General features: G+C 40.2%; 2 protein-coding genes across 2 annotated transcripts in view; one reads left to right on the top strand and one right to left on the bottom strand.

Annotated features, from left to right (window-relative positions):
- Positions 1-27,819, top strand: part of TG (thyroglobulin) — a 148,098-nt gene that overhangs the window by 83,744 nt on the left and 36,535 nt on the right. The window lies entirely within an intron of this gene.
- On the bottom strand, positions 1,041-21,987 carry SLA (Src like adaptor). The gene is made up of 8 exons (XM_027645740.1): positions 21,811-21,987; positions 16,640-16,734; positions 11,266-11,365; positions 7,968-8,054; positions 6,546-6,649; positions 4,967-5,098; positions 3,315-3,447; positions 1,041-2,386 (listed from the first exon to the last, which is right to left on the bottom strand). The coding sequence occupies exons 2-8, from the start codon at positions 16,698-16,700 to the stop codon at positions 2,167-2,169; spliced, it is 837 nt and encodes a 278-aa protein (XP_027501541.1). The 5' UTR covers positions 16,701-16,734; positions 21,811-21,987; the 3' UTR covers positions 1,041-2,166.

Below are 27,819 nucleotides of genomic sequence, written 5' to 3'. Positions count from 1 at the left end.
TCTTAGGTAGTCTCAGATTTGTATAGAATCGCCTCGGTGTTGTCGACCCTTGCAAGATTGTGTTTCCCTAAAGGTCCCTAATATATTCTTTCAGTTATTTGTGAGAAACAACCAGGCCTCATAGAATTTCCTCAAAACCATCTGTAAAATCCAGCCGTCCCTATGGCACATGCAGTTAGTTTCTGTCACCTTCTCATGTCATTACTTGTGAAGGTGACTGAGCATCTGCACAGGTTGCCCAAGGAAGTGACCAAGTGCCTGCCTAGGTTGCCCAGGGAGGTTGTGGAATCTCCATCCTGGAAATATTGCAAAACCATCTGGATGTGGTCCTGGGCAACTGGTTGAAGGTGGCCCTGCTGGAACACGGGGGTTGGACCAGATGATGTCTGGAGGTACCTTCCAACACTTCCTACAGAGCATGTTCCAAGTGCTGCCAATTATATGAGCTCTTGGATTCTTTTGTTGTGTTCCGTCAAAGATACCTTCTGGCAGTGGCATTGCAAGACTGAGTGCTTGAACTAGTTGCACACTAGGTTTTTCTTTTTCTAAAAGCAATACAAAGTAACTACTGTAATGCTCCCCATATGTATTTCATGGATAAAATGCAGTCACTGTAACATATTAATGATCAGTAACAGTAATGGGATTATGCAAATGCCTGGAGTTTCTGAGTTTCTTTTGCTTTTTGGAGTTCAATGTTTACCAGCCAATTACATTCATCCTGTAAGTTCTGAAATGTGTTTGAGTAGGCTGTGAAATACATTCATCTATGAATCTCTCTTGCTAGTGCAAATGACCTGATACAAGATCCAAAGAGCATACAGATGTGTCTACAGGTGATATATATAAATATATATATACGTATACATATATATACATACATACATATATATAAATACACACATACACACACCCCCACACCCACACACCCCAGTTCTCTACTTCTCCACATCTTCATTATTCAAATCTGCACAAAAAGGTTCAATGGAATATTGGACTGAAAATATGCCAGCTTGAGAACATAAGTTGCAACCTTTTATCCCCTCAGCAAAGGGTATATACATGTAGAAAAATTAATGAAGTTTCAGAAAACCCTTTAATCTTTAAGTGATTTGATGAAAAGTGTTATTACTATTTGACATAACTCTCTTCAGACAAGAAATTAGGAAAAATCTTTAACGTCCACTGTTAGTGATTTGTTCTCTTAGTTTAATTATTTTAAAAGCTGCTAATAATATAAATATTATACATAAATATGTGGCTTACTTCAGAAGATGGAGTTAAAATATATTCCTCTACACTTAAAAGGTCACACCTTGGCAAGCCAACCTTTGCAGTTAGGCACAATATAATCACATTTTACTTTTCGCTTAACACCCTCTCTGTTCTCTGTTTTATATCTGCTACACTGTGAGCAGCTGAGTTACATGTTTGGATATGTCTGTACTCCCATCTCAGGGATAAGCAGGAACTGCTTTTCTCGGTGAATTAAACCTGCTCTTAATTTTGTGACTGTGACACTGCAGGCCATTGCCAGCAGATGATATAAATGCTACTTGCAAAGTCAATGATTTTAATTTTTTCTCCTAAAAAGTATGGAGTCAATATAATCAGATGTTTCTTGAATGCTGGGTGTTAAATACTTTCTTGAAGTTATTGACAACTTTCTGACCCATTGTTAATGACAATGGATAATTCTGCCTTGAGAAGAAAAAGGCTCCTTTTTCCAATGTAGATATGTTCTGTGAAGATGGTTTTCAGCTTTGTGGAGAATACCAGAGCAAGACTTAATTTAAGTTCTTGAGCTGCAGTTAGTCCTTCCCTGTGCAGTCATCTTTGTACAGTGCTGGGCATCACCCTTGCTGAAGAGTCACCTGCCTCACCTGGCTTTTGATTTGGAGTCTATCTCAGTTTATCCTGTATGTGAGCCAGTTCTAATTTCAGGTGCACTGGGGACGTTCCCAGCATATGCCGTGGCTGAGATAACACTCTTGAGAAAGTCTCTGGGTAGCATTCAGAAGAGAAAATGCAGAAGTTCTAGAGTTGGGTCACCAGCTGGGGTGCCTGTATTTCTCAGCTGTTGAAGGACTGCAGGACCACGAGGTGCCCTGGATTCCTCTTCTAACACTTCAGTTGTTAGTTTCTTTCCCCCTGATTGTCTTATATTTAGTCTTCGTAGTACGTAGGTGGCAAGTGAAGGGCACTTTTACGTTTGTTCCCTGTGTATATAAGAGATTGGGTTTTCTTCTTTCTGGTACTTGCAAAAGAAACGTTGTCATCCTCTGTTAGGGAGAGGTAGGAAGCAATACTTTCCCTCAGGCCATAGCTGAGACAAGAGTCATCCATTGCTGCCAGGGTGCTTTTGGTATCTTCAGTCACCTCCAGCCTTTAAAAGAACAAAATTTTATTACTGTTTCAGCTACTTGGACTGAGCCTATTGTTATAAAACTAGCAGTTGTTAAACTTAATAATGTTATTTTTGTTGTATAAAAAAAATCCTGCCTCATAAATCACTGAAAATTTCTGTCACTTAGCAATTTTCAGAAAAACCAGTACAACAGTAATATCTTAATATTTTTTGGCATCTGAAAAGGAAATAGCAACTATACTCTCTTCTTAATCTGTAGGAAAAATGACCTCAATACTGTACAAAATTTTCTTGCCTTTGTAAGCATGAATATGTTTTGTGAAGGACAAGTAGTAGAGGGAAATTTACGCTTCAAAAGTAAAAGGTGCATTTGTTTCTGAGGGTGGTTGTTTCCCCAGCTTTTGAAACCTGACCTACTTTCTCTAGTTGCAGTTGTGATATTAGAAATCTCATGAACTTCAATTTGGGCTGTGTGTTGAGAGAGACTCAATAGGTCTGGGATAATGTGTTCACTGCACCTGTGCTGCTTCATGGATGGTCACCATGTGAACAAGGGGGTTCCCTTCTGTTGGGGCTCACCTGAAAGCCAATGCACATTGTTGTGCCAGTGGTGGTGGATCTGACCAGGCTTTGTGACTTGGCTCTTACTCCTGCCCCCTTGTTGGAAAGGACTCAGGAGTCCCAAGAGGACTGCATATGTGGATAGCTGGATAGCAGAAATGATTAAATGCTAACTATACTTTCTTTCAAAGTTAGATGTAGATTATCAGTTAGAGAGTTGGGCATCCAGTTTTCATGGTTTAACTTGCTGCCAGAAGATTGTCTAATCTTTAAAACTGGTCTCAGGAGGAGGAAATGGCTGTATCTTCTGTGTTGCAAGTACAAGGATATACAAGGGCTGGAAAACACCCTTGTTGTTTCTGGCAGCCTGTGTTGAATATGGTACCTGTGAATGTTTCTCCAGTTGAAATTTTTATTCCTCATCACCACAGGAGGAACTGGATTCGTCACGGTGTTGTTGTTAGCGCACTGGGTAAGACAAGGTGTTGTGAGGACACAGCAGAGACCATCAGCAACTTCTGAATGGGGAAAATGAATACACAGACAGTTAGTGTTTGACACTGTTTTCTTTCCTTGGCACATGCTCAGATAAACAGTTTTGGACTCAGTAAATTGTGTGTTCTCAGCAAGGACACAGTAACACAGGCTTAACGTTTTCCTTTCCTCATACCTTTGCCTTTTAATTTATCACAGAGTATGTTTTATACAGTACAAGTGAGGAACTGAGACACAGAAAGATAAAGTGACTTCCTCAGAGACTAGAAGGAAGTTTGTGACAGAGCAGAAACATGAACCATATATATATGTACATATATATACATGTATATATACATATATATATAAATATAAAAATAAAAATCCTGTCCAAATTCTTACTCTTCTGTTTATATTGTTGGACTTGAACATTTCTTTTGCATGTTTTGAATGTGAATATGACTTTTCTCCCCAGTTTATCAGAGTATTCTTTTTGCAGAGTACAAAGTGCTTCATACTTTGAAAAGTACACTTTTTCATTTACCTATGAAATATGCAGGTATTGTATCTTCACACTTTAAAAATTACAGAGTACCCATTACTAATTAAAGCACAGAACCTATTGTTTTCTTGTAACTTTTAGGAAATTAGTTTATTGCAATTTCCTTCCTCATTTTAAAATGTTCTCATTATGATGTATGGTAACTGCAGCCACTTAATTGTGCAGTTTGTAAAGTTGTCTCTCTGAACCCGGGCTGAATTGCCATAAATCTGGAAAACTGCCACTGAAACAAGTGTCATCCACTGGACTGATATTAGTAACAGTGACAGCTGAATCTAGATTTGAGCTAACAATTTGAGCTCCTTGAACTAAGTTCTGCTGATAAATTCCAGCCATACTCTTCTTCTGAAGTGATAGGGAAGAAACTTACAACATTTCTGAGAGTTTTCTGTTTTAATGTTGTGTGCTCTAGTGGTTCTTAGGAGAAATGTGATTACAGAACCTCGTCTTGCATGCCTTGATGCTATCTGCCTGTCTATATGGTAAACAAATAAATGGCAGAGATGTTCATACTGGTAAACACAGTGACCCAGGAGTTGTACTTTGGCTCTGGAAGCCAGAACCGTGGGTATATGGCATCCATACAGCTGAACATTTTTGTATGCTCAAACTTTGACTTTGTGTGCTCTGAGAGGGGCTGGGCATTCCTGACCTCTGCTGACCTCCAAACTGTATTTGAATGTTCTCCAGGGAAGTGCTAGACACTAGTGTTTGGCCCAAATAGTGTTATTAACATGGGCATACAATATCATGTACCAATACAAGCCTATCTGGCTTTATTTAGCTGAGTTCTTGGATTGATTTCAGTTGTACTGTTGATGGCAGCATATTTGTGTTTGGGGTGAGAAATAAAGTAAAAGACTCTAAGCCAACAATTTTTCCATTGCTTTGTGGCATTATTTGCAAGTCTTGAACACAGGCAAAACTTCTTGTTCTGGGCCTTTGATATATAGTTTTACAGTTGCCAGTGGACAATAGGTTTATTCTGCACTTCTCTTTACCTGAGTAGTGATTGACCAGGTCTTCAAGGCACTGAAAGGTTTGACGTGGAGAGATGTAATACCAATTATTTGGAAGGCGGAAGATCCTGTAATGTTTCACTTGCCTGTGTCTCACTGACAAGGAATATAACCCTGGGGAAAGAGAAGAACTAGTTACACCGAAGTAGAGCTGCAATTCTGGGTGCATAAGAGTGACCACAACCAGCGTATCTGTAAGATGTGGTGCCATTATCCAAAACATCCCAGAAAAATCTGAAAAAACCCGTGGCCATCCTAATTTCTACTTATATAGTATACTTTTTATATATACTTAAGAAAAATAAAGAGTGCAACATCAGGGCATGAGATTTTGGTTGAATTAAAATTTCTGGTGTGCTTTTCCTGTATTTTTGCTGGTATGGGATTTTTTGAAATGATGTAAAGGAAATAGACCTTTGCAGAAGTTGTTTGCCTTCTCCTGAAGAGGGAGATCAGACTCACAGGCTGGTATGTGCTGATTTAGTCAGCTTCGATTCATGTAATAGCTGAGACCTGATAATGCAGTCCTGGAAGGAGATGGGAGGTGGCCACTTGGATTTTTCTGTTTCTTTGTTTAAAACTGTTATGCAGCATTTATTGGCAAGGACTGAATGCTAATCTTAAATTTCTTTGAATTTAGTATAGGTATTAAAAAAACTGTTTGGCCTGTGGTACACAAGAAAACAGAGTAGATGATTTATTATTCTCTTTTAACCATAGTGTCATGACATTAGGATATGTTCTTGTGCTTCAGAAAAGGAAAACAGCACATTACACATGAGAGGTCTGTTGAGCCTGGAGAAGAGAAGACTGAGAGGAGACCTCATTACAGTTACAACTTTCTTGTGACGGGAAGAGGAGGGACAGGCACTGATCTCTGCTCTGTGGTGACCAGTGACAGGACCCAAGGGAACAGCATGAAGCTGTGCCAGGGGAGGTTAGGTTGGAAATGAGGAAAAGGTTTTTCACCCAGAGGGTGTTTGGGCACTAGAACAGGCTCCCAGGGCAGTGGTTACAGCACCAAGCCTGACAGAGTTCAAGAAGCATTTGGACAACACTCAGGCATATGGTGTGATTCTTGAAGTGGTCCTGTGCAGGGCCAGGAGTTGGACTCAGTGATCCCTGTGGCTGCCTTCCAACTCAGGGTATTCTAGGATTCTATGTTGCCTTTGAAGAGAATAAAAGTATAAAGTTGATACAGTACAATACCCATGTAGCAAGAGAAAGAAAATAAAACTGAAGGCATTTCATTTTTTAAAAGTAAACAAAATTGAGAAGTCCCACTGCCTAAGGTTTGCATGAGACCAAAGTAAATAATAGTGTTTAAAAAACTGTGTCTTGTTTGTGCTGATGCCCGTGAAACTTTCCATGGCTATCACCAGCCCTCTTTCCACCACTGCTCAAAATGTAGGTGACTGATGAAGGCTGGCGTGCTGCACTGGGTGCCTTTGCATTTTCTGGGTTTGGACTGATCCATATGAAGCACGACAGGGAGTGAAATAATGACCTGTAAAACTGTTAATGTCTGAGATCACGGGGGGAAAAAATTATATTTTCTCACCTTTCCTTGTTTCACTCTCTCTGATCATGAAGGAACCGACCTTGGTGTTGGGTAGCTGTAGAAGTTCCTCAGCTTTTTCTCTTCCCAGCCCTTCAAATAACCAGCTGTGAAGCAGGAAAAAACAAATTCTGAAATTTGGACAGCAGTGAAACAGAGAGCAGCATGTGGCTGTGAATGTGCTGCATTAGCCAGGAAAAGTGACTGCAAAAATAACACTGTGGCTTTCTATAGTTATTCCCTGAACTACATTCAGGCATGTTTCCCCAGTTTATGGAGAAAATTCCGCTGCCTTTGAGTTCCATTAACTTTTTTGAGGCAAAGAGAAGAATGAATAAGGTTTGGACTTATTAAGGAAAACAAAACTTTTTGAGCTGTCTTGATCTGAATTGCCAGGGACTGATTCATGTGGTATATTGATGGCATCTGTGGCATTAGTTAAATCTCTCTTTTTTATTTAAACCACTTTTGTTAACCTCAAATTGTATCATAAATAAACCCCAAATAAGTTAGAATTATTTTACTTCTTCTAGGGAACAGTCTACTCATTTAAGTTAATCAGCTTTCTGGAGAAAGCAATTAGTCCTACTAATTTTCACCACAGCTTGATGCGCTGCTGTGTTTTACCACAGCCAGTGTCTGACCATGTAACTGGGTTTGCTCAGCTGATCTAGAGTTACTGGTATTTTATTTTAAAGTTGTTCTCATGTGTTTGGTCTAGTTTGCTGTCATCAAAATGCTCTTGGGGAAGGTTTCAGTCAGTAGCTTCCATTACCATTGCCCTGTCTTTGGGAAAGCATCTCTGTTTCAGGAGGATATAAAAGCATAGTTCGCAGTGAAATTCACAGTTCATATCCTTAAAATTAGGCAAGTATTAAAACTTTTACCAGAAAACTTCTCAGTGTGTTCTTTAATGTTCTTTTTTTTCCCCTGAGTGGTGTCCAGGGCAACAAAAAATCTCTGAATTTCCTTAGTTCTTCCAGTGAGAGAGTTTACATTCTTGAATGACTTATTAGTGTTTCTGTTTGTTCTTTTTGGTCTGTTTTCCATGGGAAAACCTATCTTAAAATTTACTCTTTGTAAATATTAAAAATTCATTCTAAATAGACTCTCTTTATCAATGTCTTAAAATTAGAGATCAGTTCATGCAATGGAACTATGTTAAATATCTTCTATGACAATTGAGATGCTTTTGGCCCTTTCCAGCATTTAACAGAAAGATTTTTTCCTTTTCATTTAATCTAAATTTATATGTGAATTTGATGTTCTCAGTTTTCAAAGGAGCTATTTTAGACTGTCAATAAATAAAATTTCTGTCTGTCAAGTCACTATTGCCATGGTTTGGATTATGACACTGAATAACCATTCAGAGCAGTATATGTAGAAACAGAGTGTTGAAAGGCTGTGGGAAATGCATCAACTTACCCATGATAAACCTTTGCTACATATTTTCCTGGAATATAGTTTTCTCGACCTGTTGTAAGGGAATGGACTCTCCACCAGCCTCCTTCACTGTGTGAAAGCAAAAGAAGGGATCTTTTCAGATGCATTTCAGATGCTTCTCCTCATTTTGGAAATTAGTGGACATATAGGTTAGCCTGTAACCTTCTCTCTGTGCTCCTGAATCTATTTGTTCAGAAAGGGACCCAAATTCATTCCATTTAGAGTTGTTCCATTTATAAACCTACTTGAGAATTAAGTTTGGACACAGAAATAAGCTACATTTGTTCCATTTAAATTACGTAAGTAATAAAATATTTTTCTGTAGTTAGAAGAAGAAGGGTAAATACTTAGTGGTTAAGCCATGGTGTGCTCTGCCTTCCCACAGCTAGACTTGTACAGGTACCCAAGATATTCCATTTACAGCTGAATATGCTGTGTCTGGACAGCCCTGTAGTTACTCCTGTAACATCAGGATAGAGGTACTTGGGAAATGGATTGTGTTTGCTTTGGAACAGGCTTTCAGTCCAAAAGAACCTGGTTTGCGGTTTGCTCTTTTCCTTGTCTTCAATGAGTTGCAGACCAGACTCCAATGAAAAAGACCCTGTAGCTGAAGCCAGGTGACTGGACATATATATTTTCACCAATATATCTTCACTTTTTGCTGTGATAGGAATGCTGGCTTTGGTTTTTGAATACCTTCAGAAATCCAGGGTACCAAATTTTCACAGGGATGCTGCAGAGCTTTAGCGATAGCGCAAGGATGCTGATGATTGATGGGTTCTCTCCACCTTCTCTTTAAGAATTTAAATCCAAATAATAGTGTCTTGTGTTTAAATGCTGGTTTTCATATAAATGTCCAGACTGCAGACCAGAGTCTCAGTGTATGTCAAAACAGATGAGCTGAAAACTCTTAGGTGAAATGTCATGAGTTACAGCCACTGGGACCATGGTCCAGAATGTCTATGCTGAGGGAAAAAGAGAAGTATCTACTGCTTGGAGCTGGAAATTTCAGGGGCCCACAAGTTTTGTTTGTGGTTTTCCAGATGACATGAAACTATCTATAAGAATTTTAGGTTATTTTTGTCTTCTTTTCCCCACAACTTTCCTAGACAGAACCAAGAATTGCAATAAGAAAAAACTCACAATCTCCTGCGCTCCAAACTTTAATATTACTAACTCTGAAAAATCCCTATGATGATTAAAATTACCAAAGCAACACACATCTCCTGGGGCAGGAGCTATAGAAATTATGTAATCTGAGGGGGGATCTTGGAGGACATTTGGGTTGACTGCTGCCACCTAAATGCAGTTGTTCATCTGGTAATGAAAGGTGCCTGACAAGTGTGGAGAGTGAGAAACTGTGTCAGTGGTGCTTATCCAATCCTGCCAACCCAGAGCAACCACAAATATCTTTGAGGACTTATGTTTCCTATGTAGGTTCCATATATCATGTTCCTGGCGGGACTGGTGGGGCTGATTGCTGCTGCACATTGCTGCTTTGGCAGAAGGCTGAAAAGCTGCCCTTGTAAAAGCAGTACGTGCTCCCTGCTCATGCTGACTTCTCTGTGGTGACTCCTCATCACTTGTGCTCTGGTCCTGCCATACTACTCTTCTTTTTTACTGTAATTATTTTAATGACTTGAGAAGAAGAGTATGCCTACATCTTATGAGCAGGAAGATGCTGCAGTCAAATAGTTCCTACCAATACCAGCACATACCCCAGTAGGGAAGAACAGGTCCTTCATTAGGACACTATGGTTTGCATAGGGCATTGAACTGTCTTCTGTGAACAAGCTCAGGGTTTAAAACAGGAAGGGGAAAGTTCCCATCAAGGTTTGCTTTGTCTCTTATTTACTGTCAGTAGAAGCTCTTGATCACTGCACAACAGGCAAACATGCCAAAAGCTTTTGCTGCAAAACTCTGTTCTTTCAGAAGTTGTTCTTCCAGTAGATTGTACTTTGCAGCACGTGTGTGCATATGATATGCCACACATGTAATTACCATTTATACAGGCATATGCAGTTGTGTGGTGGTGTGAGGGCTCGTAGCTGGTGAAAGCTGAGATTGAGGCTTTAAGCTGGAATTTCCAAGCTGAAGCAGTTGTACCATGTCATGTATGTTATGCAAACTGGAGCAAGGTTTAAACTGCTGGAAGTTACCAGAGCAGAATCCCCCTGGTTTAGGGAAGCTCTCCATCAGCAGAAGATTTATCTAGTGATACAGTCTTATGACCTTTAGGTTCAGGGAAGCAGCGAAAGCGGAACGTAACTGCAGCCATTCTGGGTCAGACCAAAGGTCCACACAGCCCTGTGTCTTGTGACTGACAAAGGCCATTGCAGGTCGTGGTGGCCTGCAGAAGAGTCTGAGAATTCATCAACCATCCATGATACTTCTCTTGAGTACTTCTGTCCTCCAGCCATTTGACTCTCTCAGGTAGAGAATTTATTTTATGAATTTAAAGTCCTCAGAGGATTTCTCCACTATGAATGCATCTGGTCTCTCCTTGAATCCATCTGCTCTGCCAGCTGCAAAAATGAAATCTTTCATTTCATTTTGAGCAGTGCAAAGAGTGGCTGGGAGACCAAGCAGCTTCTGGGAGGTCACTGTGTGCTGATACAAGTTATAAAAGAATATCAGGGCTGCTAACTTTCCATTTTTCATTTTAAGGTCAGTCTCAACCAGTGCTCTTAAGCCTGCCTCCTTCTGGGGCTGATAAATTTTGGAACTGGCTGTGAAACCACTGACTTTTATTTTTCCCCACTAAGAAAATAGAAAAAGAAGGAAAAAAAAGCACTACTTTTTATTTTTATTAGATTTGCCTTAAATCTAGGATGAAATTCTAAGACTTAATCATAATGGATTGTTGGATTAAGAAGGATGAGAGAGAAAATGAAAGATACATTTGACATATAGAATTTCAGAATTATTTTCCTATTTTATGTGATTCAAACTATTTTGGCTCTTAATCTGTTTTCCACTAACATTGGGGGAATACTTTCTGAAAATCATTTTTTAAAGCAGATTTCTGTTTTGAGTCTTATTTTAGAATAGAGTCTGAATCAGCTTAGGTAACTATGTTAGAGGAATCTAAGAATCAAAGGACAATCTGTAATACCAAATTCTTAAAATACAGGTAAATTTACACCATGGTTAAGCATCCTTCCTTGAAAATTCTGAACTCTGTTCTGCTGAACTACATCCAATTTGGACCAGGTGCATAAAACAGAGCTTAGCATCAATTGTAATAAAACCTAATTTAAAAATAAATTGATCAACTTACTCTGATAGCACACGTAGTTTTTCCCCTACATGAAATATAGGTTGGCTTATGTCTGCTGAAGGATAATCATACAGGACAGCAAGGAAGTCACTCTCCTGGCCTATTAAAGGAGAAAGAAAATGTAACTTAAAACAGAGATAGAGTTCTGAAACAGAAATGGATTTTTCAATAAGTATGATATATTTTATGCAGTAGATCAAATGGGAAAAAAAAATCTCTGAAATGTCACTTGGTAAACATAAAGAGCTCAAGATGAACCTATAGCTTTATAAAAAGAATGTGAAGATGCTAGAAATGAAAAAAGTAATTTGGTTAATTGTAAACAGCTAAATTTAGATCACTTTTTCTAGTAATTACCATATTTAAAGGACATATTCATTTTGAAACTAGAAAAATTAGTAAGTATTTATAGTATTAGGAAGTAACCCAGTTTGAGTAATGCCACTGTCTAATGGCACTGTAATTGCCTCTAACTACAGTTTTGTAGCATTATATTTAAGACAAGGAAGATGCATGTTGAATTGTTCCATCATTTAGCACCACTGATCCTTTTCAAAGGTATGAAATTAGTCTAGATCAAGGTCAACGAGAGTCTGGCCAATATTTCCCATTTCCATCACTTTTTAAAATGAACTTGATGAACAACCACTGCACTTTGTTCTCCCCTTTGTGTGGAAACTGGACTCTCTGTAGCTCAACGTGCAAAAACAGGAATGAATTCGGGGTAGGAGATAAAGTAGACAGAGAATTAGACACACTTCTGTATCTTGTTAGTTTTTCTCATTTAATACAGATTCCTTGCCAACTTCTCTTTAAGGAGGACAGCTTTTTAGGGAAACGTAGGTGCAACATCCTGAATGAATGCTGAAACCGGCTCTGTGTTTTCAGCCCGTGTGTCTCAGGGCCTTAGAAACAACTCACACTGATAACGATAAAAGGCTGAAGGAAACATGAGGAAAAGAAACACAACAGGTTACTTAGAGAAGTCGTGAATGGCCCATCCCTGGAAGTGTTCAAGGCCAGGCTGGATGGGGCCCTGAGCAGCCTGATGTGCTTGGCATCTCTTCCCATGGCAATGGCATTGGAATTAGATAATCTTTAAGATCCCTTCCAACCCAAACCATTCTATGATTATTTTGACAGTGTGTTTAGTATTAGTATTGCCATGGTTTTCTTAGTTGATTAGTGTGACTGAATTAAACAAGACTAATCCAGTACAGACAATTGTTGTGGTTAATCTACTGTTATTTACTACACAGTTAGTTCAACCCTGCTGAAGAAATTCTGTGCTAAGCCTTTGATTGCTTCCTTGTTCCTCACAGAAAACTTAGGTGACACTTTCTCTGTCTATAAAACTACTTAGTACCTGAGGCCTAACAAGACTTAAGCATTGGTGCAGAGTCTTTTTTTGACAAAACAAAATCTTTACCCAGGGCTACAAATACAGGCCAGAAGGTACATTTTCAGAACTACAAAATGAGGATAAAGTGCCATCACTTAATTTCTCATTGCAGGTTGTAAGACAACAGTTCTACATGGAATATAATTATTTTGACCTTAATGACAATGTCTTTAGCAATGCTTTTTTTAAAGTTCTGTTATTTATTTATAAATGTTCTGTTTCCATACTGAAAGGGCAGAAAACAAGTGCTTTTCTTCTTCCTTGTGTACTGGTGGTTTGCATCTCGTTACGCACTGTAGAGTATGTGACTTTTTGTCTACTCTAGCAAGACCTCTGTTACTTTGCTTACACTTTCATCTTTATATTTGTTTTTTTGTTTCAATTTTGCATACCAGTTTATAGTTCTGAAAAGGAGGGAATTCATCATAGTGTTAGCTTCCACATCCATGCAAATGTTACCTCTTAAACTACATATACCTAAAGTGTAGAGGGCTCCTCGTTCTTCACAAAGAGGACTTTGTTTTAATTGGTATTTAAATCAAACCTCACTGGGGTTTTTGGTCACGCAAAGCACCCCACCACACTCTACAACATTTCACAGAATCCAGACTAGCACCTTACAAATACAAAAGACTGGAAACAGGAACTAAACATATTACACTCTTTCTCCACTCAGTGATCTAATAGATTTGATCTGATGAGCTCCCCACACTTTCTAGTTGTAAAAGAAAAAAGATTTGGCTAAGTTTTTCTAACACAAGCTCTCCTCCGCAGTGCAAGTGTAGGTTACATCTGAAATGGAACACATCAAAAGTTAGAGTGGAAAGATCGAAGCACAATCATTTCCACTGAATCAGGTGTTAATACTGAGTGGGTTTTTAAGAGTAGGAAATGAATGTGAAACACATGCTAATTTTAGATGTCTGCATCCCTGAATGTGTTGCAAAGTGTGAGACTGATTATTGCATCCTTTAAATTATTCATTGTGAATGGACTAAGAAACATTATAAGAGTGTAGGAAGAGCACAGGCAGAGCATCCAGATTCAGCTCATCACCCTTAAAAACCTGCTGTGCTGTGCACTGGTGTGGTCCATGGCTGTATTGGGAATGAACTTCATGCGTCACCCAGCTTTACTGTGCAGCAGAAATACTATGATTTATGGCATGGTGTGTACCAGAGGGGGTGAACAAGGGCACTCTGCATCTGGGAGACTATCTGTGCAGCACTGAAAAGTGTGGCTGCAGAGTCACACTCTGATGCCCAAATTAGATCTGAACCAGCCAGTTTGGGAACTAAGAGCTATGGAGGTGCAGCTCAGTAGGGATTAACTTTTGATTCAGAGTCCCAAGGGAGGAGAGAAGAGGAGGTGGGCTCACAATCCCTGATGATCCCTTGCTGCCCTGGCTACTGTTATCAGTACCTGGGTTATGCCAGAGATGCCTGTGCAGTGTGCTGTCACGTGGGTGTAGTTATCCTTGGAGTCCAAATGCCTCCTTGGGAAATGCAGCTTTTACACTGTTCCCTTTCTTGGGACCAAGACTGGTGCACTGGTGGTGGGGAAAGCACAAGGTTTTGCTTTCAGTGCAGCTTTCAGGCAGCACAAGGGCTCATAGGGGTTTGATGAACACGTTCACACTGCAAATCAAGTCTGCAGACTTCAGTTATCTGTTTCTTCCCCCTTTTTGCTGGACATACTTTCCTTTCATTCTTTCCCTTCTGTTTCAGTCCTTCATTTTATTCAGTCTCACTGAAACGAACCAGTGTCAAACCTGTTTTTCCTAATAACTATTTTGACTGTAATCTGTGGATTGGATCTTCTGCCTCAGTTAAATCAAAGGTGGATGTTCCTGGCCTGGCAGAAATCTTCTGAGTTTTGTAATGTGATTTGGAGTTTGATCTGCTCAGGAAGACAAACAGATAAAAACTCGCTGGATCGACCCCAACATATGCTTTGAGTACCAGGTTCATTTCTAGAAGTCTTTTTCCATTGGATTTGCAGGACAGTACTAATGTTTGTATTCACAACTTTCATTAGCAATATCTAAGCCATTAGGAAAGATGCTAGTCTGATCCAGACTAAGAGATGGATCTAAAGAGCTATGTAGGCTGATAAATCATAGAATCATCATAGAACAGTTTGGCTTGGAAGGGACCTTTACAGGTCATTTAGTCTAACCCTCTGCAACTTTCAGCCAGATCAGGTTGCTCAGAGCCCCATCCAACCTGATGAAAGTTCCTAGAGGTGGGGCATCTACTACCTCTCTAGGCAACCTGGTCTAGTGTTGCACCACCCTCATTGTAAAAAATCTCTTCCTTATATCTGGTCTAAATCTACCCTATTTTAGTTTAAACCCATTACCCATTGTCGTATGACAAGAAGCGCTGCTAAAAGGGTGTATAGGAGAGGTGTTCCATCACTCTGATAATTTCTGTGGCTAAAACCCTGTCTTTGAATGTTTCAGCATAGGTGTCTGGTGCTGTAGGAGTGTCCAAGACATCCCTGTGCCCTTGGTAGATGCCACTGCAGCCATGGGAGACTTGTTCTTTCCCCAGGTGTTAGCAGGAGGTCAGTCAGGATTAACAAATCACCTTTCTCAGTGTTCTAGATGTGAAGGAGAGTGCAAATAGATTGAGATCTGAATTTCTAAATGGATATTTTCCCCTTGTAATTGTTGTCCTATCAATGTTTGCTGAATTATCTTTTAGGGGTGTGTTCTATTTATATTGCAGGAAGGGATGCAGTTGTTTTTAGCCCTGCTAAATCCTGAGTTTTAGCATGTGCAGGAACAGTACAAACTTGGTCACAGCCATGGTATGTTCCTCAGTGAGGTCCTGCTCTGAGTGTGTGGATGTCTCTCTGTTTGGATGGTTATTTGTGGTATTCGTGGCAGTAGTTGTTGAGAATATCAGCACAAAGCACTCTTAAAAAAAAAATTGTCATTTTATGTTATGGGCCTCTGAGTCATATTTTGTCTCTGCTCTATTAGGACTTAGGGCTGCAAGGCTGCTCATATCAGCTGGTTCCTGACCATGCTAAAAGAAGGGCTTGGTTTCCTTGCTGCAACAATGAAACCAAACTGATTCCCTATCCTAATAATAATGAGCAGCCAGCCAGATCAGCTCTCATGGAAACCCAAAAAAATTTGATTAATGCCTTCCCCCTCTAAAAAAAGTAACTGAGAAATCCCCACCCCAAACCCAAAGCTAAAAACCAAAACTTTTTTCTCTTCCTCACCCTTGGGGGGTGATTTATTGCAGATCTTGTGCCAGCTGCCTGTCTCACTGCATCATGAGAGCTGAGGCTGCACTGACTCTCCACCCACTCACTCACAGTTTGGAGCAGTAGGTCATGACATCCCTCCTGCTTTCGCCGTCAGATACCTGACCTCTACCAGCCTATGGAAGTGGCAGGGAGGGATTTGCAACCTGATTTATTCACATGTGGATGCATAGGGCAGATGTGTTGCAGTCACCTTTGGCAGTTTCCCTTGTGAAATTTGTATTTCTGTATAACCCTTATTGATAAACCTGGCGACAAGTGGGTTATGTGCTACAGTGGGCATGAAGTTCAGTGCAAGCATAACATCATTAAAATTTATAACCCTAAATGAAGGAAACCCAAACTTCAAGAACAAATTTTTATAAAATATCCCATGCATCTGTGTCAAAACACAGAATTTCTGGTTTCTGAAGTAGCATTTCTGTGCTTTCTGATTTGGAAGGAACATCTTTCAGGGATCACTGGCAAATAATAAGTTTAACATTTAGGATTTTTTTGTCAAAGTGCTTCTTGGAAAATGAGCTAGAATGTAGCTAAAAATAAGCATTGTCTAGTGGAAGTCCTTCTCCCACATCAGTCATGCACTTGTCTGCTCTTACTACGTCAAGCGGGTGAAGGAAGACACATGGATGAATCTACCATATCTTTTGAACATCATTTTCTCTTGAAAGAAATGAAATGAGTGCTTACCCGTTTGGCTCAGCATGTTTGTTTCTTCGGATGGTCTTGGAGTTTTCACAGTATTTCCCATTGTGCACCTCTAATTCCGCCAAAGTTCTTCAGAACTAAATCAAAGGAGATATTGAAATTCAACATCAGAATAACACCTGCTGTGCCAACAGATGAGAAATGACCTAGTTTGTGTGTCTCTAGTTTTATACAGTTTTGCTTTTGAGAGCTCTTGTGTCAAATTCGTGTGAGTTTTACATACTTGCTAAACTCTCACCACTTTAGTGCTTTTATCAGGGGAATAGCAGAAAACCACAGCTAGGGAAGTTGCTCAGAAGATGTAGTAAAAGTTTCCATTACCAGTACCTCAGCACAATAGGAAGTAACAGCAGAGCCATGCCCATACAATCATTTCATATACAAAATGTTCTTTTCAGCATTTGGGGTTCTGGAGATACAAAGGATCTATTTAGGCTGATGTACCTGGTTTCCAGTGCTGTGCGTATGTTGCTTTACTATTGAACACATAGAACGTTGCTTGCTGGATTTTCTCTGATGCAGTCGTGTTCTCAGCAAATGTAGACAACGTTGTTTTTCCTCCTTTTTCTTTCTTTTTTTACTTTTTTTTTTTTTAAATTAACACCTTGCCTAAAAATTTTTTGATCTCAAAACAGTCCTCCAGCATAAAGCCAGTGGTGCAAATTCTTCAGATACTTGTTTTAAAAAGTTTTGGTGGATGTACAAGAAACAATATCAGACAATTGTGGAACTAAATACTGTGAGATGAACAGTTCCTTCTTATGGCTTTACTGCAGCCATTCTGATTCTCCCTGACAGAGGACTGAGAGAAAAACTTGTTGGATGTGGAAGGTGTCTCATACTATGGTATATTTTCAGAGGGAGGGGAGAATAAACTATATCTATTTAAAAACTGTACATTAAAGAAAAGTAACTCAACACCAGCAAATGGGTAATTATTTTTTCAAAAATATATTTCTGTCCATTGCCCTGTGAAAATGATATCAGGAGCTGTAGCAGCATGGTGTGGCTATTCTGCATCTTTTTGTCTTTTCTAGCTTAAGTATTTCAAAGATGATTACTGACTTTGGTGTGCTGCTCTTTACTTATGCAGGCTAGAGCCTGATGGTGTCAGCTGGAGAGGTGTCAGCCCTGAGAGGCAGAACTGCTAACATCAGCAAGACTTTATTATTAATTTTCTTTTGGAATAAGATTTGCAGAACTTGAGTATGTTGATTATTACCATAAATTTTTTACGTCTTACAACCAGTTTAGGAAGACACCCTACTGAAAAAAATGCTGTTCAAAGGAAAGGAAATTCGTCCTTTATTGAAAGCAAGGAGATCAGTGCTAGAACAGATGGTAGTGCACAGTTTGACTCTACCTCGTCTGATTTCCAAGCTTCTTAGTGCTTGTTCCCAAAGGCTCTTTGCTAGAATCCTCTATTTCTCTGGCCAAATGGCACATTACCCCTTTGCTGTCTGCACTCAGAACGAGCTTGTGGCACATCTGTAGGGTGCAGCTGTGCCAATGTGTTTCTGACAGGCGTCTGAAATCTACTGTCACAAGAACAAAAAACTGTTCTGTTGGCTGATAGAACAAGTCTAGAAGCTGAATAAAACAGCAGTCATAAATTTAAATAAGCTATTTGGGTATTCATGTTTGAAAAAAAAGATCTCTTTTGATAGAAAACAAAAAATCTTCCTCCATTTAAATGCACCTAAATTACCAAGACTGAAACCTGAATTCACTTTTTCAGGCACTGTCTGCTTGCAAGATCATAATTTCCTGATCTAACTATGAATATTTTTCTGAAAGACCCAATATTAATTTGTTGAATGTTTTTCTCAGTTGTATCCCATTAAGAAGTATACCCAGAGAAGTAATGCAGCCAGTACTTTGGCTACAGATATTATAGATGTTCCTGGCTCATCTTCAAATTAGTCAGAAATTTTCCTGGGCACAGCAATAGAGAGCTCAACAGGACTGAAAAAGTCAGCCAGGGAAGTGAGATAAATACCTGGACAGATAACCTCTGCTGAGCTCTGCGCTCTAGTACCTGCATTTTCGCAGTAATTTAAAAGGGAAACTCAAATCCTGCTCAATATACAGTAACTGAATTGCAGTTATCAAAAGTGTTGTGCAATTCCAGATAGATGGTAAGAATGACAGCATAAACCTCTTATGCCTGTATATAATTTTGACACATACAATTGTTATTTAGATGAGAATAGCTCAAATTTTGTCTTCCAAAGGTCTGAAAAAAAATAAAAGTGAGGGTCCTACCTCTGTGTACGCCTCTATGTACCCAGATATGCTGGGTCTTGGTATTTGAGGGCCAGGAAAGCAAGTTGTCCTACTAGTGTCAGACTTGTGACTAAGTGCTTTCAAGGGTGTTTTTTCTACTTTTAATTTCAGGTGTACCTGAGTCACTTTGGAAAGTGATAGGCAGTATTTGTACATGATAGAAGGAGATCTGAAAATTTTACCTTATGCTTACAAACTTTCTAAAAGCATGGCACGTTTGACCATGGCACCTTCATTTTTTCTAGAAACTCTAAACGTTGCTTTAAAAACATCTGAAATATTTTTGCAGGTTTTCTTATATGTAATTTGCAATTAAACCATTATCTAGTCCAGAGGGGTTAAAAACTGGACAACAGGCAAGTTCCTACTTTGTATTTTTGCAGAATGCATCCAAAACTGACCTGGCTCACTTCTGCCGTACCAGACCGATGCCCTCAGGCATCGTTCTTCTCTAAGAATCTCAGTCATCAGGACAGAGCGTGCAGCCCCGTGCTGCTGCTTTAGGTGTGGAGGAATCTGACTTCCAGAAAATACGAATGTTATAAAGTACTTTCAGTAACAGTGAAGAGCAATGAAGTCTTGGACTTTGATGTCACTAGCTTTTGCCGTGTCTCATTGCATTTCCATGCTCTTTTACCGTCACTGCCATTGGTAGTATAAAGTCTTAGATAGAGATGAAAGTGCTAGAGAGTTCAAGATGTTCTCTAGACCCATGGCAGAAGTGTTCAATTAAAATAAACAAATGGAAAGCTGCGACCCTTGCTGTTGATTCACTTAACGGAAGTGATTAAAAGGTGCACTTTACTCTCAAGTGAGTAATGGAGCTTAATGGCTTAAGTAGCTCATGCTTGTGTTGATTGTTGGCACCACAATATAAATGCATTGTATCACTACGTGATAAATTCTTTGTTGGTTTTCTGAAATTTGGAGACACCCTGCAAAACTGCACTTACCAGAAGCTTTAGAGATCTTGTGGCTAAACCATTTTTTTATCACTGAAGTCAATAGCAGAACAGCAACAATTTTAGAGATGATAATCTTTTGAAATAGCAAATCTGCTCCAGGCACTGAATCTCACTTGAACTTATTGGATCATAGAATAATTGGGATTGAAGAGACCTTTAAAGGCCACCTAGTCCAACACTCCTGCCATTGGCAGGGACATCTGCAACTAGATCAGGTAGCTCAGAGCCCTGTCTAACCTGGCTTTGAACGCTTCCAAGGATGGGGCATCTACAACCTCTCTGGGCAACCTCTTTTCGTGTTTCACCCCCCTCACCATAAAAAATTTGTTCCTTATATCTAAACTTGATGACAGAGTTTGGGATACAAGTAGAGGTGGCATCCCTCTGTCATAGAAGCACATAATTATGCCAGATCCAAAGGAAATAATTCATTGAGGGGGATTTGGGAAGAATTGAGGAGAAATGATAGACACTAAAGTCACTGTACCCTATCAACCTCGAGCCCTGCATGGAGGAGTGCAGCTGCTGCTTAGCTCAGAGGAACCGCTGGGCGACTGGGCTGCAGCCCAAAATCCACCTGCAGCTCTACCCGCTCACCAGCCACCTCCTCAGGTTTGTGTGGAAATTTGATTTTAACCATTAAGATCACATTTGCAGTGTTCCAGTCATTGGTCCTTCCTCCCCTCCGCTTTCCAATTGTGCACATGCTGTTCGAGGAAAGGAGGTTGCTGCAGCCATAACTGTTTGCACACACACAGCTACTAGTCCTTAGTGATCTTTGCTGCCAGAAGGAAGGTGAGGAAACATCTGAAGTCTCAGTCCTGCTCTGCGTCCTATTTATCAGTGACAGAAATCTCAACAGATGCGAATTCTTCACCTGTCAAGACTGGAATCCCACTGACCTACATCAGGGATCCCCAAAACCTGTAGTACAGTTTTCCCCTTCCGTCCCTGTGTGCAGCACATGCAGCAATAACTTCCTCTTGCAGAATTTGTTCTCTGAGAAAACACACTTCTGGAGCCGTTAAATAGTGTGGAACATGGGAAAGTCTGTCACTTTGGAAGAACTTTTTCACTGTTATATTTAAAATGATTGAGGAATAGTAAATATAAAGAAATTAAAAATAAGAGAAATAAAAAGGCAAATAAGCACCTGAGTAAAGCCCCTCTACAAGGAATACTGCAGACTAGTAAAATTAGGACGTTCATCATTCCTGTGATGCATATCCAATTTTATTTTTGCTTCCTGACATCCACATCTATACTGCCAATGTCTTACAATTTAATTCTCAGTAAGGTTCACAGGCAATGTCTGAATCCCATTTAGCTTGAAAATGAAAGCACCAGCATCCTGTTATTTTTTCATATGGGGGAAAAAAAAAGCAGATTAGATTTCAGAAGCTGTATATTTTTTGGTGAATTTCCCTTAATTTGTTGTCAGTCAAAATGAACATCCTTTCAGCTTTGAGGCACTTGTACCTTTGCACTTAGAAAGAACAACATAATACTCTGATCAGAGTAATTCATAGAAACATGCAACCATGAAACAACACAGAAATACCACACTATACACACTTCTAACACTTTGAATAAAAAGCCCACTAATCTGTGGGCTCATATTTTGGGTTATAGTAAAACACAGTTTGCTTCAGCATAACGGCTTAAGCATCTATCTTACTGTAAGCTTTCAGCAGAAATACTCCTTGTCCCTTCTATCTTTAGTATCATTCCTTAAGAAAAGGATCAAGGCAGGTTCTTCTATTTCTGCCTTTGGTGGTACTTGAAATCCACGGTCTGAATACTGTCACTTTTAATAAAATAGAACTCCCTTTTAAATAAATAAAATTGAAGCATTTGGTCCCGTATGCAGATAATCTAAAACATTATCAGAGCAATGATTACCTTTAAATGCTAGGCATGGTATTCCAGGTTGCAGTATTTCTGAAAAAAGCTGTAGTCATAATACTGCTCTCATGCTGCCAGCAAGGTTTAGCTGATCAAGTCGAGGAGCAGCCGGTCGAATGAGTGTGTTGTGAAGTTCACGCTGTCATGTAGAGCAGCATTTGCCAAACAGGCCACATACTTCCTCTGTGAGAAATAAGGAAGGCTCAAAGTGTTTGCAACAGATGAGGTTCCTGTTGCAAGTCACTACTGAAGGCACTTTTTATCTATGGGCTGAGAAAAACAGGGAGGTTTTCAACGTATTGCATCGGGGCTGGTTTTAGCAGATATAAAAAATGAGTAAAAATAACCTGGTTTACATTACTTACACAAAAACGGTTTCTATTTTTTTTCTTCTTCCAAATTTATTTATCCAGTAATCCCCATTTCCCAACTGTTTTGTTTTATGTAGTTTTGCTATTTTTTTTCAGATAGACAGGAAGAGGCACAAAACATTGTTTTCACTCTTATAGAGTCTGAATAGGAATGCAAGCTTTGCTTCTGTACCCAAAAATACCTCTGTCTGCAAATAATTGAAGCTTATTATCAGCAATGAAGAAATAGGGATTGAAAGCCTGTCTATGAAACCCATTTTCACATCAGTTTTACAAAATATGGAAGCCTCAGGACCTTCTTCATCTCAGTGTCTGAGGTGGGGGAACCAAGCTACTGGCCTGTTGAATAACCTGACTAAGGGCACTGAAGAATATAGTACTGTGGATATGAATAGAAATCGAAGGAATTTATTAATGTTTGCCCTTTGCTTTTATAATCAAGATGTGATCTGAAAAACTCGTATACCTGATGTTGTATAGGAAAATAAATAAAAACAAAACAAAACAGAAAATCGAGCAAGCCGATGGAGACTTCCTACTTCACACCAGAGTAGCTTCAAGTAGATGCTTATTGTAATGCCAGTCTGTTTGATGATGAAAACTAATAACTGTTGTGTAACTGTTATTGGAACAAGGAAACACTGATCAAATCCCAAAGCTATGCCAAAATTTGGAGCTATGGTAGTTTCGGGAGAATATCCTTTCTCTTTGATGGGCTGTACTAACAGTCCTCAGTTTGAAGGGACAGGAAAGCATTAGGGAGCTTAATAAGCAAATCAGTCTACAGCAAACAGCTTAGACAGCATTGTAGCCAGTGCTCTGGGAGCTGGTTTTACTATAACATCCCTTGGTTACCCCTACCAGTTATGTTTTGATTTGTCTAGGACCTTATTGCTTTCTTCAGATCTCAAGGATGTGACATGCATGTTCCTTAATGGCATTCACTGAACTGATGTACAGTGTCTCTGGAATTACTAAAATATCATGGGTTAGGTGAGGTTTGCATGTGGGAAAAGGCAGAGCCTTTTCCTGATCCTTCTCACCACTCTGCCTTAGACTGGCTCTGATGGTCTTTGTGCCTTTACAAGAAATGAGGTTACATCCTAAAGTGCGCTCAGAACTGGGGCAGGTCTCAGACTGAGCAGGAAAGATTGGTCACACTAAAGGACAGGTTGGACTTGCTTGATAGATCATGGTCTCCTGGAAACTCAGTGAATCTCAGACACCATTTGAACCATGTGTGTAGAGGAACAAATGAGTTCACAGTGGAGGGAGGTAAATAGAATTCTCAGTTTCCATGTCATTTCTGCCTGCTACTGGGGGCTGCGTGCTCTTGTGCAATAATGAGAGCTGGTTTACCCTTTCAGTGCATCCAGCTAATACCTTCATAATTTATAGGGTAGAGTTTACATCTAAATGGAAGTGCTTAAACGAATTAAGTGGGGCTTTATATGTCAGCTTAAAAGTATTCATATCCTGTTATTCAAGTCACTCACAGTGCCTGACAAAGACACTCAGTGAGTCACTTGAGAGAGGAACATTGCACTTGCAGGTCTGCCTCTGATGACAGCAAAGAGGGGTTTGCAAAGGCTGATGTATGAAAAAGAAATCTTCCTTCTTCAAAATGTGATTTTTCATGTAAGAGAGAGGACCCTCCCTTCTTCCCCATTTTTATCTGGAAATTACAGTTCTGGTAGAGAGTTATGGAGGGAAAAGTGTTTGTATCTCAGCCTACCTTTCCTTTCCTGGACTGGCCTGCCAATTTACTGTTACCCTCCTTGTGCTTGCGTTTGCCATGTATCTACACCATGGCTTCTTAGCTGTGACAGACACTCCCTGAGTTGGTCCCAAAGATTTCTACTTCTCAGGGCTCTGGAAGCCAGACTTTGTAAAAGCCTGGGAAAATGACACCAATGTCATCACATAGAGCCTTGCAACCTTGATGTCTTATAAGCACTTGCCACTCTGCAGAATTGGATGTCTAAGGAAAAGCAGTGCAGGATACTGAAAAAAACCCTGCAAGAAAGAAGCAAATAGGCTCCACATTGAAAACAACTTCTGAAAATAATTTAAATCCACTCTTTTAGAGAACGTGTTAAGCTAATGTGAAAAGAGAGTTAGTGGTCACTTAGTTGCAGCTTGCTTATTTTTGCAGGGAGAAAAAACAGGAGTTAAACAGTATTTTTAATCTGGCATTAACTGAAACTGAAGACAGTCTCAAACAGAAAGAAGGTGCCGTTTTCTGTCAGTGGAGTGATTATCTTTAGGCCCACACTGAAAAGGAGAAGGCTGTGGTATCCATTTCTCAGGGTCTCCGAGCCCAGCTTAAATGCTTCATGCAAGATCAGGCTTTAGTCAAACACAAGCTATGGTTTAAGTGATAGGAAGCACTTGAGCTCAGCAGTCAGGAAATGGAAGAGCCCTGGCTATCCCGGAGGTCAAACCAGATGGTCTGACAGATACTTCTGGCTGGGAACTGTGTGCTGCTGAGCCTGGAGAGTACCTATTTTTAACAAATAAAATATTGCTGTACAGCTGGCTCTTTTGGGAAAATAGAATTCTCAGGACATTTAATTGCTCTGGCCGTTTGCATTAGATGTCTTTGATCTCGGTTTTTGGGTGGTGTTACTGTAATTGCTGTTTGCATTGCCTATAGCAGGGTTCAGGGCAGAAAGAAAGTCTGCTTTGGTTGCAGCCATCAGAAAAACTGCATTCATTTGCAGGGAGTGCATGGGTTGAAAAGAAAAATGTGGCTCAAGCAAGAATTAATTTTAAAGTCAGGTTGGAAAAACAAAAGGTCGTGATGTGAGAAGAGGAAGGTGGTTTGGGGTTTGCAGAGTGTGGCTGATAAAAATAAGTCCAGTGAAGTTTCTAATCATTAGATGTGTTCTGAATGAGTTTTGAAAATTTTTTCAGAAGTGAGTTTCCAAACTAAATGAGAAATCAAAAGACATTCACCACTGCAGTTTATATGGCAATTGTCTTTTCTGGGTATGTTGGGAGACAGAGGGGCAGATGACAGTGATAGTCCTGTGGAGGGTTGACTCTGGCTGGACACCAGGTGCCCACCAAAGCTGCTCTGTCACTGCCCTCCTCAGCTGGACAGGGCAGAGAAAATATAGTGAAAGGCTTGTGGGTCAAGAAAAGGACAGGGAGAGATTGCTCACAAGTTACCATCACAGACAAAAGAAAGAAATTAGTTTAATTTATTACAAATTAAATCAGAGCTGGATAATGAGAAGTAAAGCATGATTATGACCCTCTGAGATCTGCCACTCTCACTCTTCAGCACAACAATGCAGTTACTGTATGTAGCCTCTCACTACCAAAACCTGGCCATTCAAACCAAATACAGGACTGTCATGGTTTGAGATAGCCCCAAAATCCAATTCCCTAGTCCTAGCCCCCCTCCCACATCTCAACTTAATGTGAGATGGGTTTTTTCAGACAAAACACACCAGACTCAAAGTGGGGGAAAGGGAATATATTACAATGACTGTACAAATAAATACTATAACACATTATACACACGATCACAACTATCTCTACCATGACATATAGTATTTACAGTGGATCAGATCTCTTCTCCCCTCCAAATAAAAGTCCAGGAGGGAAAGAAGGACAGATCCCTTCCAGTTTCAGAAGCAGGAGTCTCTTATAAGGCAGCAGGTCTCCTCATCTCATGCATGCAGCAGCTGTGGCTGGCTTTCTGCCAGAACTCACGAGGGAGGTATCCAAGCTCCCTCGGCCCCTTGACGCATGCAAAGGAGTCTTCCTCCGTGGACTACGTCACCCCAGACAAAGGTCGCTCCACCATGGTCATATCACGAGCACAGGGGGCTTCGTGAAGGTCTGGTATCTCCAGGAGAATCAAGCTCCTTGCAGGGCCTCTGTGCCCTGCCTGAGGCTGTGAACTTCTTTGTAGCTTGCAGCAAGGGAGGGCCCCCAAGGCCAACCTCCCACACCGTCCTGGCTGAGCTCTCAGGACGACTGAGCTTCTAGCTCCTCTCTGCAAGTGCTGTAGCACTCCAAGGCTCCTCTCCTTAGTAGGAGTCCATGTCCCTCCTTTCCTGGAGGTCTCAAAGGAGTTTTGGGGGGTCTGGTATCAGTTCTTACCCCCAGAACTCTGTAGCTCTGCTGCTAGCTTCTGCTGCTTCTCCGGTTCAGTTCTTATCTGTCCTGGCTCTTAGCCAGAGTCTCCAGACGCTGCGTCTGCTGCTACTCCTGCCCACGATGGAGAGAAAAACATCTCCCAGCATAACTACAGACACTTACTCCAGTCTAACACTGTTCTAAGTCTCTGCAGTCCCCAACTGGGGCTGGGGGGCCCCAGAGGCCCCAAGGGGCTCCAGGCCCCTCTCCTCGTGGCTCTACAACATGACCACCTCACCTACTACCAAACCTACCACTCCTCTCTTCTGGTCTGGTTGTGGTATGTTTACATTTCTGCAGGAGCGCCCATTGGACAAAATTTCAAAACTTCCAGAGGTTTCCACCCCTTGGGGGTTACCACTTTTCTTAGCCTCTGGGGGGAAAACAAGGTTCAAACCACTACAAGGACCATATATCCTTTTTTATTATCTCATCGGAATAGCAACATGGGCTTGTGGAGAAAGAATTGGGATGGCCAGGATAGCAACAGTTCAGGTCTTTTGAGCTATGATGTTCCAAAAGAGAAGTTTTTACAAGAGGCACCAGCCCCAGCTAGCTGATCACAGCCTCACATCAAAGTGAGAATTCATCATCACGTAACACCAGTTTGCATTCACCACCTTCTCACCATCGTGAGCCACAGCATTTCCCAGTATCTGAATTTCTGCTGTCCAACTGAATCTTTAATTTTGAAAAGAGAAATGAGGAAATGCTGACAATGCCCTGGTCCCTGAACTAAATAGTACTGAGGGCTTTGCCTCCCATTTTCGGTGGCATCACTTGTTGCAGCAGGTACTACTGCCCAACATTGTAATGTTCCTGCTATTCCTATGAATTTCAGAGAGCAGTGTAACATTGTTGTTTACTGTGCTTTTTCTTAGCAGTTCAGTACTGAACACTTTCGTCTTGGTCGTTGTCAAAAATGTAATCAGCACTTCCTCTGTTGACAGTGGGTCCATCTGTAAGGACAGCTAAAGCAGGAACTGTGTGTGACTCTGGTTCCCTGTAAAACCCTTCCAAATGATGCTGAGATAGGAAATACCCAGTGATGACAGGGTGGCTAATGTTCACAATTTTATTGTATATGTCATATTTTTTAGAGGTTTGCTTTCAAAAAACAACTCTGCAGGAATATCTGAAGGTTTCAGCTGTTAGTTTTAAAAGTGAACTTTTTAGCTATTGATAGGTAAATGAGAATTCCTGGAGAATTAAAAAACAGAGGACTAACAAAAAGAACACAGTGTTTGTTATTTCTGAGCTGATCTCATGATTTTTGGTTTTCTGATTCATGATTCTGTCATGTTGATGGTAATATGGGTGCGTGTAATGGAAATAAACAGACCCTCCACTATTTCTGCTTCTGCCTAAATAGTCCTATTTTTTAAAGCATACAAGTCCTCCATTGCTGGTTTCTGTGACTAATCACACAAATAAATTATAGTTTTATAGGGAAAGAGAGAAATGCTGAGTGTAGCTGTGTTAT

The sequence above is a fragment of the Corapipo altera genome, unplaced genomic scaffold, assembly GCF_003945725.1.
Source record: "Corapipo altera isolate COAL_440 unplaced genomic scaffold, ASM394572v1 51, whole genome shotgun sequence".
Taxonomy (NCBI): domain Eukaryota; kingdom Metazoa; phylum Chordata; class Aves; order Passeriformes; family Pipridae; genus Corapipo; species Corapipo altera.
This window is presented reverse-complemented; position numbering and strand designations above follow the sequence as displayed.